Source organism: Mobula birostris, chromosome 6, assembly GCF_030028105.1.
Source record: "Mobula birostris isolate sMobBir1 chromosome 6, sMobBir1.hap1, whole genome shotgun sequence".
Taxonomy (NCBI): Eukaryota; Metazoa; Chordata; class Chondrichthyes; order Myliobatiformes; family Myliobatidae; genus Mobula; species Mobula birostris.
In genome coordinates, this window is record NC_092375.1 from 39829124 (window position 1) to 39841961 (window position 12838).

At 39.9% G+C, this 12838-nt stretch overlaps 1 protein-coding gene across 1 annotated transcript in view; it reads left to right on the forward strand.

The window, feature by feature from the left end:
• Nucleotides 1–1028: 1028 nt before the first annotated feature.
• gpr156 (G protein-coupled receptor 156) overlaps nt 1029–12838 on the forward strand; it is a 33151-nt gene continuing 21341 nt past the window's right edge. Inside the window, exons 1-3 of the mRNA XM_072262241.1 lie at nt 1029–1195; nt 3977–4098; nt 5508–5643. Coding sequence (XP_072118342.1) covers nt 1052–1195; nt 3977–4098; nt 5508–5643 — 402 coding nt within the window. The 5' untranslated portion in view covers nt 1029–1051. The remainder of the gene's footprint in view (nt 1196–3976; nt 4099–5507; nt 5644–12838) is intronic.

Genomic DNA, 12838 nt, shown 5'->3' on the forward strand with positions numbered 1-12838 from the left:
GTTAGATCGGACTAGTAAATGGTTTGAATCCAAGATAGTCTGGGTATGATGAAGGTTGGAAATGAATGGCAGATATAATATAATGATGTGTTACATTTGGGAATGCAACCCAGTAAATCTGTGGTGGAAGGAGCTGGTGATACTGAGAAGTTCAAAATGAGATGGTAGTGAGGATTCAGTAGCTGAAGAGAAGATATGCAGAGAAAGAGAAGGAGAAAAGAAAGGAAGTTATATTTTTATGGAGTTTGCCTGTTCTCCTTAGGAATATATGAGATTCTACTCAGTGCTCCTGTTCTCTAATATCACAAAGATGTGTTGGTAGTTGTTGTAAATTAATTATTTGTATACCTAAATTATAAAAATGTTATTGAGAGTTGTTGGATTTCAGGAAAAGAAGCAGAGTGAGAATATAAGCTGGTATGGACTCGATGGGCTGAAGGGCTTCCTGTGTTGTCATAAGTTTAAAGGAATTCCAGCTGTAGTTTTAAAAGAGAGTTGAAAATCCAATTTCGTGATTGCATAACAAAACCCTGAATTTATCTTTGATTTGATCTCTGTGTCCAGTGACTAAATGCACTGTCCAGAATGGTATGTGCCATAAGATCATCATGTGATGTTTTTGATCTTGGCTAGGTTGCAGTAAAGATATTGCAATTTAACTCATTTTAGCTAATCTGGGAAAGAATTGAAAAAAACACTGATCACAGTTTAGTGTCATGTGCTCAAGGATTTGCAAAGAATCAGGTTATCAGGTTCAAGCTTGTTTGTAATGTTACCCAATAAATGTATTGCTTCATTATGTGATCTATTGTTGCTGCTTCCAAACTGAATTCCACAGAAGTATCACTGCCAAGAGGATAAAAGAGCAGAAGAGGGGAGAGGTCAATCTGAGAATCAGTCCACGTGTGGTCATCTTTGTGGCTTTATGCTTTCTGTTCGCCAGGATGGATGCAGGTTTCCCTCTGGTGATAAACTGCAGTACTTCAGCACATAACGATGCCAAGAAAAGGAAAATGGTGAGCTGAAAACACTGAACTGCATACCTCACAATATGGAAAAAACACTGAACTGCAGTGCTGTCTGCAGCTCCGCACACTGCGCCGTTGATCCAGGCCTGAGGACGGAAGATGTCATGCAACTTCTACAGCAACTATGTAAATTCCAAATAGTAAGTGTAAAATACAACAACTTCAGTGTGAGTATTTTGGTAAATACCCTTCATAAACTATTTCATAATTTTACACTCAAATTCTTTCACCTTTTATTTCCTGAAGGTGCTGGGCTGTGCCAATGTTTAACATAGTTGGATTAAAGTTTCACAGAGGCAGATCACTTTATGATAATACTAGTATTAAAAATGACAGTGCAGGTGGTCAAACTGTGATGCTACTGCTTGTTTTGTTTTCTATTTATATGGGGATGCAATCAGAAATTTAATTTATTTATCAAAATCTGTGCCTGTGGATCAGCTTGTCTAAAGTGAATCAGCTAAAGAGCTGGAGGCAGGACTAAACTTACTGCCTTTTGCTCCATTCTTACCTTAGATTAGGGGTTCCCAACCTTTTTGTATGCATGGACCCCTACCATTAACTGAGGAGTCCATGGACCACAGATTGGGAACCCGACCTTAGTTCATGGACTTTTCCCATACTCACATCATTACTAATGCAGATTCCTGAGGGTCCATTCTTACCTTTCCCCCTTTCCCTAACTACGTTCTTCCCCTTGGCAATATCAGCTGCGAACATGATTAGCTTTCAGCGGTAGAGGATGAGATTCACCTATGTCCATCCACCATTACTCTTCCACTGCATTTGGGCTGTCAGAAATCTTAACTCAACATCATCTTCAGAAATTCCCTGCTTTTTCATATTTGGAAAAAGCCACAAACTGTACTTTGGATACCCCCTTACCTTGGATATTGACTGTTAACAGGCAAGCCAAATTGTTTCTAACCTATGTAATGTCTTAAGTTTGCTATCTTAAATCTTGTTCATCAGATAGAATCTGTAAGTTCACACTGTGATTTAATTTCAACTCAACCCAGCTACATGCCTTTATAACAATCAGGTTTAAATACTCCAGTATTCTATTTGTTCATTTTGTTTGTCTTTGCTCTCCATGTTCATCAAAAACTCTGCCAACCCATCATCATAGTGTCATGGTCCGGATCGGGGTCCCTTTAAATTTACCTTTTTTGTGTTACGATCCAGACCATTGATTCCCTGTTTTCCCGTGTTCCTCGGCTTTGGTGATTAGAGGCAATTAATGCTCGGCTGAACCAATAGTTTATAGTCTCCGGCTTTCAGCCGTTAGGCGCGGGAGCGACTGCAAAGTCATCAAAGGTACGGTGTGCCAATGTCATCTGGCCGCAGCAAGCCTAGTCTCCACCCGAAGCGAGTGCCGGTAATTCGCCTCTCCTCACCGGAGCAACCCTGTCCAGTTACCTCGCCAAAGCAAGCCTGCAAAGTTTCCTCATCAAGGTAGGTCCATCAGTTAACCCGCCGGAGAGAATCAAGAGCCGCTGTCTACTGTTCCTGGGCCGAGTCTAGAGCTCGGCACTACCCGGAGGCTCCAAGTACCACATCCTGGCTCCGGTGGCATCCAAGTACCACGTCCAAGTCCAAGTCCTGGCCCTGGCGGCACTCAAGTACTGAGTCAAGTCCTGGCCCTGGGGGTCTGTGATTCCTGTCCTTACCCCCCTGTCCGAATCCCTTCTCTGCCCTTCTCGCCTCTAGCCCTCGTCTATAGCCCTCACCTGCACCTCGGTCTAGTTCTATCGCTGGAGCTAGATAGGAACTGTGTTGTTCTTTGGTGTTTGTCTTGTCTTGTCCTCGCCTCCATGGGGTAAGTCAGGCCGTCTTGCCGTTGCCCCGCGGGGGTCATGATCCCTGGCCCTATGTCCTGTACCCAAGGAAGGGTCCCAGCTCTCTGTTCTGTGTGTGAGTCCCAGCCCTATGTCCTGTTCCCAAGGAGGGGTCCCGACTCTGTGTTCTGTGTATGTGTCCATGGTTACATGTACCTGCTCTCCCGAGACCGAGGCTCTGTGTTCCCATGTTCCTTCTCTCCCTAGCCCATGTCATGTCCTTGCCTGGTTCTGGGGTCTGAGCCAGAGGCAAGAGCCAGGTACTGGGTCCTTGCCCAGTCTCTGGCTCGGAGTCCATAGCCTAGCCTCTTCAGGTCTCCTCTAGTTCTGGGATCCAATTCCGAGTCCTAGCCCAGACCCCTAGTCCCAGCCTAGTAGTAGTCCTGAGTCCTTGTCCAGTTCACTACTCCTGTTCCTGCCTAGCTCTCCTGGTACCGAACAATAAACTAAATCTAAGTAACCTCACAAGATGTGTCTTGCATTTGGGTCCACCCATGCTCCCAATGCCCCCGCCAGTGTGACATATAGTTCCACTTGCCTCTCACCTGAACTCTGTGAGAGCTTTCAGTAACTTCATGGGCTCAACTTTCCCTCCTTTACCCCCATTAAACATTTAATGCCTCTTATTTCAATCCTTAGTCTATTCCCAGATTTCATTCCACCATTTTAAAACACAATCGGTGATAATATGCTATTTTTGCCTCTGTCGCCATCTATTTCCTGCTTTTAAACCCTTACAACTTAAGTAAACTTGATCACTTTTTTGGCTCGATGTGTATTTTTTTCCCCTCTGTGAAACAGTTTTAAATGTACTCCAAAATTAAAAGTTTATAAACACAAGTTAATTTTCATTGTATGATTGGAAAGGGAAATAGAAATTATGTCACTATTAGACATGAGACTGCAAAGGGGTAAAAGATTAATCTTGATACTAACTGAATTCAACTTGATAAATAAAAGTGTATTCACATTATTTTCCCATGCAGGTACCATTATCTATCAAATAAAACTGATCAGTAATACATCTTTAAATTCAATCTGTTGTAATGTGGATTATGTGTTGCTGTGATCATAAAGTTTGTATTAACAACTGTTTTTTTTTCAAAGAAGATGATGTCTGAAGCCGAACATGTCTCCCCTGTATTATTTGGAATGATGGGCACTTTGTTATCATGTGGAATTCTACTGGCTCTCTTTTTTCTCCTCTTTACCATCAAATTCAAAAATAATAGGTACAAGAAACAGTGCAATGTAATATTACGTGTGGTTTAAAAGTACTGAGATCTAATTCTGAAATCTTGTGGGAATGATATCTACTTGGCACTGAACAATATTGGGAAGAAAATACCCAGATTTAATTGCTGTCTGGACTGAATTGTGTGTCTTTGGTTGAGGAAATGGAAGAATGTCACCTGTATCAATGCATCCTGAACAAAGGCAGCATCAGGTAGCCAGATTGCAGCAGAGAAAGAGGCCTTTTTCCCATATTCATACTAGCCAAAGAAAAAAACAGTCAGTCCAATTCCACTCTTGAGCAATTAATGGTGCTTTTGAAATGTCTTTTCTCACCAACCTTTCCAGCAAAGAACTGAAGAATTCCATCACCCTCTGGGATAAAACAAAACTCCTCTAACAATCCCTCTGATCCTTTTAACTATTAATTCAAATTTGTATTCCATTGTTATTGACCTTCTGAAGGAACAAATCCATTCTAATGAAGGTCCTCATAATTTTATGCACCTTTAATTAAATATTGCCTCGGCCTATTTAGTTTCAAAGCAAATGATGCCAGCCAGGCAGATCTGCCTTTACAATGACTAAAATTCTCCATTTGTGACAACATTCCCAATTTTCTGCTGTATTGCCAATCACATCTTTCCTGTCATACACTTGCTTAATGCACCACTGGTACAGGTATAACTATCCAACAGACATTCTACGGAATCTCTTTATAAGGACCCATGCACTTAAATTATCCAGAGGTTACCTGGATTTCTGACCCCTCTTAGTGACGCCACTTAGATCTGATCTACAGTCAGATGACAATAAACTTGAACTTGAAAATCTTACAATGAGCCGTTTTATAAAGAAACAAGCAGAAATGGATACTATTTTTAAATGTGTTACCATTTCTCAATAATTGCAAGTTACGCCATATGCCATGATCTCTGCAGAAGAACATGGGTGGAGTATCAGTGACTGAGTAAACCTCAGTACCAACGATGGAGGATGCATTGACTGAATCAGGATGTCTTGCCAAATTTTCATGTTTTTTTTTGTAATTTCATGGTTATGGGACTTCAAGAGCAACAGGGAGCAGGATTCAGTGTTGGAACTAGTTTTCAGATGTAGATGTTTTGGAAAATGACAACTAAGGTAAAGAACTGGCAACATTCTGTTTCTGTGAGTTCAAAGTGTCAGAATGCTGGTGTAGTGGTTCAGTGTATGGAACAATTGATCTATCCTAGGCAGATGAGGCAAGCTACTCTTAATATTAAAAATGTTGTAATAAAATACTATTGTAGAATATTGCATAAATATATTCTAAAATAGTATTATTATGGAATATTGCTTAGATGTTTTGACTTTTGAAGATTTCACCTCATGCTTTGGTTTTGCTTCCATTGATTAATTTCACTAGGATTGTGAAAATGTCCAGCCCAAACCTCAACATTGTAACCATTATTGGAAGTGTTTTTACTTATGTCAGTGGTTACATGTTTGGACTTGAAGAAAGGGCAGCTACAGCAGAAATATCAAACAAGCTGATCTTTCAGGTGAGGAAATAAAAGGAAGCCTGTGCTGGTGAAGGTGTGAGGTTCTCAACTCCCCATCTTTTGGATGTGCTGCAGTTTAGTTATAACTATATAAAAAGGAGGCTTTCTACTCCCCATTTAATCTGACCTGTCAATGAAAACTTGTCATCAAATAACAGTGCCAAGTTTGAAAACTTTGTACCATGAATGTTCACCAAACAATTTTAGAGGAGCAGAAGAAATAATTTTATATTCCTGGAACATAATGTGGAAATTTACAAATATATCCGAAGCTCTCACTCCGGGGTTGAGGATAAACTTTTATTTACATATTGTAGAATGAAGGTTACAGGTTAGAGTGATTGTTGAATTGTGCTTTGAATAACCATATATGACCATGTAACAATTAGTATCATGTCTGAGCATTAATATTTTAAGGTCTGAATTTAATTCACATAATTAAAAGAAAGATTTCATGGTATAATGTAGAATATCTAAATGCAGATAAATTTTAATTGTCAGAAAGAAAAGTAGATGTTTATAATGGAAATAATATACATTTATATAAAATAAAGATAAACTTAATTCAGCATAATACAAAATAAAATTGTGATGTAAATATTTTGCATTGAGTTAAATCCATTCATGTACACAAGAAATAAAGACCTGTACATTTTAAAAGTTTCAACTTATTCTTGCTCTTTAAAAGCAGAGTCTGCTTCAAAAAGTGAATGAATTAAAAAAAATGAGATGGAGAATATTTAAATTAGAAAGGTGGTATTCATTTGCAAGACACAGAAATTCTGATCGGAATAGATGACCATCATAAATGATCATGGTTTAAGGACATAGAAAATAGGAATGGAAGTACACCGAATGACTTTTTGAGCCTGCACTACCAGGTTCAGAAGCTAACTTGATCTTGTCTGATCTCCATAACCTGTGAATTCCTTGTATATTTGTCTAAAATTTCTTTTTTCAAATTAGATATCCAGTTCCCTTCTGAAAGCTGCTAGTGAATCTTTTGTGTGCTGTATACCAAATAAGTAAAGATCTGATTATCTTAGGATGGAGGGTCTTGGTACAAAACACCAGCCATCCCTTTGCCTCCACAGTTGCTGCTTGACCCACTGAATTCATCTAGTAGTTTGTTTCACTTTGCTCCAGATTCCAACATCTTTCTCTATCTTTCTCCTATTGTCTCCCAACTGGTTCTTTTAATTGTTATCTAAACCAATGTTCTTTGGTTACTGATCCCTCTTCACCGCTAGTGAAACAATTTACTAAGGAGAAAATCCCAGTTTCTCTGCTCTCTCCTTAACCCAAAAGTTTTGGTATTATTCTGGGTAAATTTCCTCAACACTTTCAACCCTTGGCATTTTTCCTAGAGCATGAATATCTGAATTAGCTCCATCGAACAGCCTGAGGCCTGACCATTAAATAAAAAGTATAGCATACTTAGTAACTTTTGTGCTTTATGACTCTGTTTATTAAGCTTTGATCAATTCATCCTGCTATCCTCAACTGGTATGTGAACTACCAGGTTACAGTTTCTGACACCCCTTTAAGAATATATCATTTTAGAAACAAAGAAAAGAGGAGCAGGAATGGGTCCGTCAGCACCTCAAGCCTGTTCTGTCATTCATTGTCATCATGGATAATCCTTTATCTCACAATATACTCCTGCCTCTTGATGCTCTTTGTCTAGAAGTCAAAATGCATCCTCTTTACCTACTTGACCTTCACTATAAAATGTTTATAGAGCTTCTTGTTCCTCCTCCCAGAAGAATTGGATAATATATGGCATCAACATGTCTCTTGGTTCTTCACCATCCAGAACACAGCAGTCTGCTTGATTCTGTCTATGCATAGAAGACCACAAGATGTAGAAGCAGAATTAGGCCACTTGATCCATCGAGTCTGCTCCACCATTTCATCATGGCTGTTCCAATTTTTCCTCTCAGCCCCAATCTCCTGCCTTCTCCCTGTATCCCTTCATGCCCTGACCAATCAAGAATCTATCAACCTCTGCCTTAAATATACATAAAGACCTGACCTGTAACAACAAATTCCACAGATTCACCACTCTATGGCTAAAGAAATTCCTCCTAATCACCATTTTAAAATGTCACCCCTTTATTTTGAGGCTGTGACCTCTGGTCTTTGTCACTCTTACCATAGGAAACATCCTTTCCACATCCACTCTATCAAAGCCTTTTGCCATTTGATAGGTTTCAATGAGGTCACCCCTCATTCTTCTGAATTCCAGTGAATACAGGCCTAGAGCCATCAAACACTCTTCATATGACAAACCAATCAATCCTGGAATCATTTTTGTGAACCTCTTTTGAAACCTTCTCAAGTTTCAGCACATCCTTTCTAAGATAAGGGGCCCCAAACTGCTCACAACATTCCAAGTGAGTCCTCACCAGTGCTCTATAAAGTTTTAACATTACATTCTTGCTTCTATATTCTAGTCCTCTTGAAATGGATGCTAACATCACATTTGACTTCCTCACCACAGACTCAACCTGCAAATGAACCTTTAGGGAATCCTGCACAAGGACTCCCAAGTCCTTTGCACCTCAGATTTTAGTATTTTCTTTCCATTTAAAAATAGTCAACTCTTTCATTTCTTCTACCAAGCTACATGACCATACACTTCCCAACACTGTATTCCATCTGCCACTCCCATTCTCCTCATCTAAGTCCTCCTGTAGCCTCTCAACTTTCTCAAAACTACCTGCCCCTCTACCTATCTTCGTATTGTCTGCAAACTTTGCAACAAAGCCACCAATTCCATCATCCAAATCATTGACATAGAATGTAAAAAGTATTGGTCCCAACACAGACTCATGTGAAACACCACTTGTCACCGACAGCCAGCCAGAAAAAGCTCCCTTTATTCCCACTCTTTGCCTCTTGCCAATCAGCCACTGCGTTATCCATGCTAGAGTCTTTCCTGTAATACCATGGGCTCATAGCTTGTTAAGGAACCTCATGTGTGGCACCTTGTCAAAGACCTTATGAAGATCCAAGTACACATCAACTGATAGTCCTTTGTCTATCCTGTTTGTTATTTTCTCAAAGAACTGCAACGGATTTGTCAGGCAAGATTTCCCTTGAGGAAACTATGCTGACTTTGGCCTATTTTATCATGTGCCTCCAGGTACCCAAAAACCACATCCTTAACAATCGATTCCAACATCTTTCCAGCTTCTAAGGTCAAACTAACTGGCCTATAATTTCCTTTCTTCTGCCTCCCTCCCTTCTTGAAGAGTGGAGTGACATTTGCAATATTCCAGTCTTCCAGAACCATTCCAGAATCTAGTAATTCTCTAAAGATCATTACTAATGCCTCTACAATCTCTTCAGCCACATCTTTCAGAACCCTGTGTTGTACACCAACTGGTCCAAGTGACATATCTACCTTCCAACCTTTCGATTTCCCAAAAACCTTTTCCTTAGTTGTGGTAACTTAACACACTTCATGCCCCCTGACACCTGGAACTTCCAGCATACTGCTAGTGTTTTCCACAATGAAGACAGATGCAAAATACTTATTCAGTTCATCTGCCATTTCCTTGTCCCCATTACTACCTCTCCAGCATCCTTTTCCAGGGGTCCAATATACACTCTCGCCATCTTTTACACTTTACATATCTGAAGAAACTTTTGGTATCTTCTTTAATATTATCAGCTAGCTTACTTTCATATTCTATCTTTACCTTAATGACTTTTTTTAGTTGCCTTTGTTGGTATTTAAAAGCTTCCCAATCTTCTAACTTCCCACTAATTTTTGCTCTATTATATGCCCTCCCTTTGACTGTTATGTTGGCTTTGAATTCCCTTGTTAGCCATGGTTGTGTCATCTTGCCTTTAGAATTCTTCTTCCTCTTTTATATATAAAAAGCCTTCCGAACTGCTTCCAGAAATTCCAACCATTGCTGCTCTGCTGTCATCCCTGCCAGTGTTCTTTTCCAATCAATTTTGGCCAACTTCTCTCTCATGTCTCTGTAATTCCCTTTACTCCACTGTAATACTTATACATCTGACTTTAGCTTCTCCTTCTCAAATTTCAGGGTGAATCCAAACATGTTATGATCACTTGCCTCTAAGGGTTCCTTTACCTTAAGCTCTCCAATCAATTCCGGTTCATTGCACAACATTCGATCCAGAATAGCTGATCCCCTAGTGAACTCAACCATGAGCTGCTCTAAAAAGCCATCTCATAGGCATTCTAGAAATATCCCTTTTGGAATCCCGCACCAATCTGCTTTTCCTAATATACCTACATATTGAAACCCCCCAAGATTGAAACATTGCCCTTTTTGGCATGTATTTTCTATCTCCTGTTGTAACTTGTAGACCACATCCTTACTACTGTTTGGGGGTCTTGATTTAATTCCCCATCAGGATCTTTATACCCTTGCAGTTCCTTAGCTTTATCCACAATGATTCAACACCTTCCATCCCTATGTCACCTCTTTCTAATGATTTACTATCATTTTTTACAACAGAGATATGCCACCTCTGCTTTCCTTTTGATACAATGTGTATCCTTTGAGATTAAGCTCTCAGCTATAATGTTCTTTCAGCCATGATTCAGTGATGCCTTCAGCATCATACCTGTCAATCTGTAACTGTGCTACAAAATTCACCGACCTTATTCCATATACAGCGTGCATTCAAATATAACGCCTTTAGTCCTGTATTCACCCTTTTCAATTTAGTGCATTGCAACTCACCCTGTTGACTGTAATTTTGTCTGATCATCAGCCTCCGCCTGCTAGGAGTCTCACTACACAGTGCCTCTGTTTGTAAACCAACCACCTGATCTTCCACTCTGTCACCCCAGTTCCCATTCCCCTGCCAGATTAGTTTATTGGCACATAGAGGTCCTCTGTTAGTCGGGATCAACCAAGGATGCTGTGTCCTAGCTGTCTATGTTCAAGCCAGGACACTATAAGAGAGCAAGCTGTTGTCCATGCATCAGGCTCCCCCTCTCCAGGGAGTCGATGAATCCAAAGGAATTGCAGAGACCGATACAGTTTAGCCCAGCAGCATTGCAGGAGTTGCCAGTCAGCATTGAACTCAACGTAGGACTGCCTTAGGGACTCCAGCTCCAGATTTCCCCTTGGGATTTACTTCTGACACCTTCCTCATGGATGGGTATAGCCACAGGCAGCAGGTGTTTGAGACCAGACTTGAGATCAGAGAACTCTGATCTCAAAACTCCGCTGTACACGTGAAACATTCACAAAAAGCCTTGCTGCTAAGCACATAAATGTTATTACAGTACCTAGAAAAATAGGTCAGTAGGTGCATGGGAACACTATTAACTTGGAAATGCATTCCTGTTCTTTCATTGCATCTGCATTGAAAGTTTGGAATTTCCTAATGAATAACATGAAGCGTGTACTTTCATTATAAGACTGAATTGAGAATTGCGTAACAGGCAGAAAGCAAGTGTGAGAATTGACTGGCCTTTCTCAGGCTATAAAAAGACAGGATGCCACAGCAATTGGTATTCTGGACCCAGCTATTCACAATTTCTGTCAATAAACTATGAAGGGAGCTATTTGTCTTATTTCCATTGTTTGCAGCTAGTACTAAGCTAGATAGGGTTGTGACTGGTAGAAGAATATAAAAAGACTTCAAGGAAATATAGACAAGCAAATTTGGTCCTGAAGATGACTGTTAGAATATTATGTCGAAAAATACAAGATCAAAAGCTTCAGTGCACAAAACAGAAAAGTGATGGAAAAAGTGATGTTGAAAGGCATCATGGCATGTTTACTAACAGCAAACGTGCCAGTGCAACATGGTGAGTTGGCCTTAATTAAAATTAAGGCAAATATTGAGTTGACCTTAATTTAAAAACAGATTTGAGTACAGGATGAAAGAAGTGAGACCACATCCGGAGTACTGTGTATAGTTTTAACTTCCCCACCCAAAAAGGAACGACCTGGAAGGGTAATGAAGATTCACTGTGCTGGTTCCTGAGATGACACATTTGCCACCTGTCATAGAATGTATAGACTTGGTTTGTGCTCTATAGAGTTTAGAAGAGTGAGAGGTAATCTTAATGAAACTTACAAGCATGTAGTAGAAAGTTGCTTCACCTGGCTGAGGAGTGTGTAATCAGCAGGCACACTCTCAGAGCTGAGTTGAGGAGATGCGTATTCACATAGAGGGTGGTATACCTTTGGAATTCTCTGTCCGAAATAGATAAATTTCAGGATGTTTAAAGAACCAAGGGATGTGAGGATAGTGCAGGAAGATGGAGCTGGGTAGGGATCAGTCATATTTTGATGAATGTCAGAGCAGCTGGAAGGGTCAGATGTTCTCTGGATCATAATCCTTATTAAAATCACAGTAGTTAACAATTACATTTTTGAAGGCAATTAGGAATGGGGGTTAGATATCTCACTTGCCAGTGACCCCTCCAAACCATTAGACTATAAAACCATAACATATAGGAGCAGAAATAGGCCATTTGGCCCATCGAGTCTGCTCTGCCATTTCATCATGGCTGATCCATTTTTTCTCTCAGCCCAAATCTCCTGCCTGCCCTCTCCCCGTCTCCTTTCAAGCCAATAATGAGTAAAAATAAAAAAACATACTTCTGCCTTTTTCAGAATTGAATGGCCAATTGCTCATAGAGTGAAAGGTTACAGTTAAAGAAATATGACAACACTTCCATAGAAATCAGCCCCTGTCATAATGCAGGCAGTGAAGTATTATTTAATTAATATAACCATAGCCACTTGCATTTAATACATTTAGTGACAGCAAATTAAAACAGTAAACCAACTACTAGTAAATTAACAAACTTGTGGGGAGGTGACCAAAATCAAAACAAATAGCGATCCATTGAATGTCAGTCTTGCAAAGTATAGCAGCCAATTCACAACTTCATACAGCAGAGGAGATCAAGTGTATATCGAAAAACCACTCCCCAAACCTGGTCTGTTTGGAGAGAAACTACATTTGGGCATCTTGCTGCTGGAAAGATATCAGTAAGATTGAAAGAGTACAAAGAAAAATTGTGGATGTCATAGGGATAGGTTGAATAGGTTAGGACATTTTTCCATGGAGTGTCAGAGAATGAGGGGAGATTTGATAGAGAAACACAACATTACGACAGGTACAGATAGATAGATAAAGTGCAAGCAGGAGTTTTCCACTGAGGTTGGGTGAAACTAGAACTAGA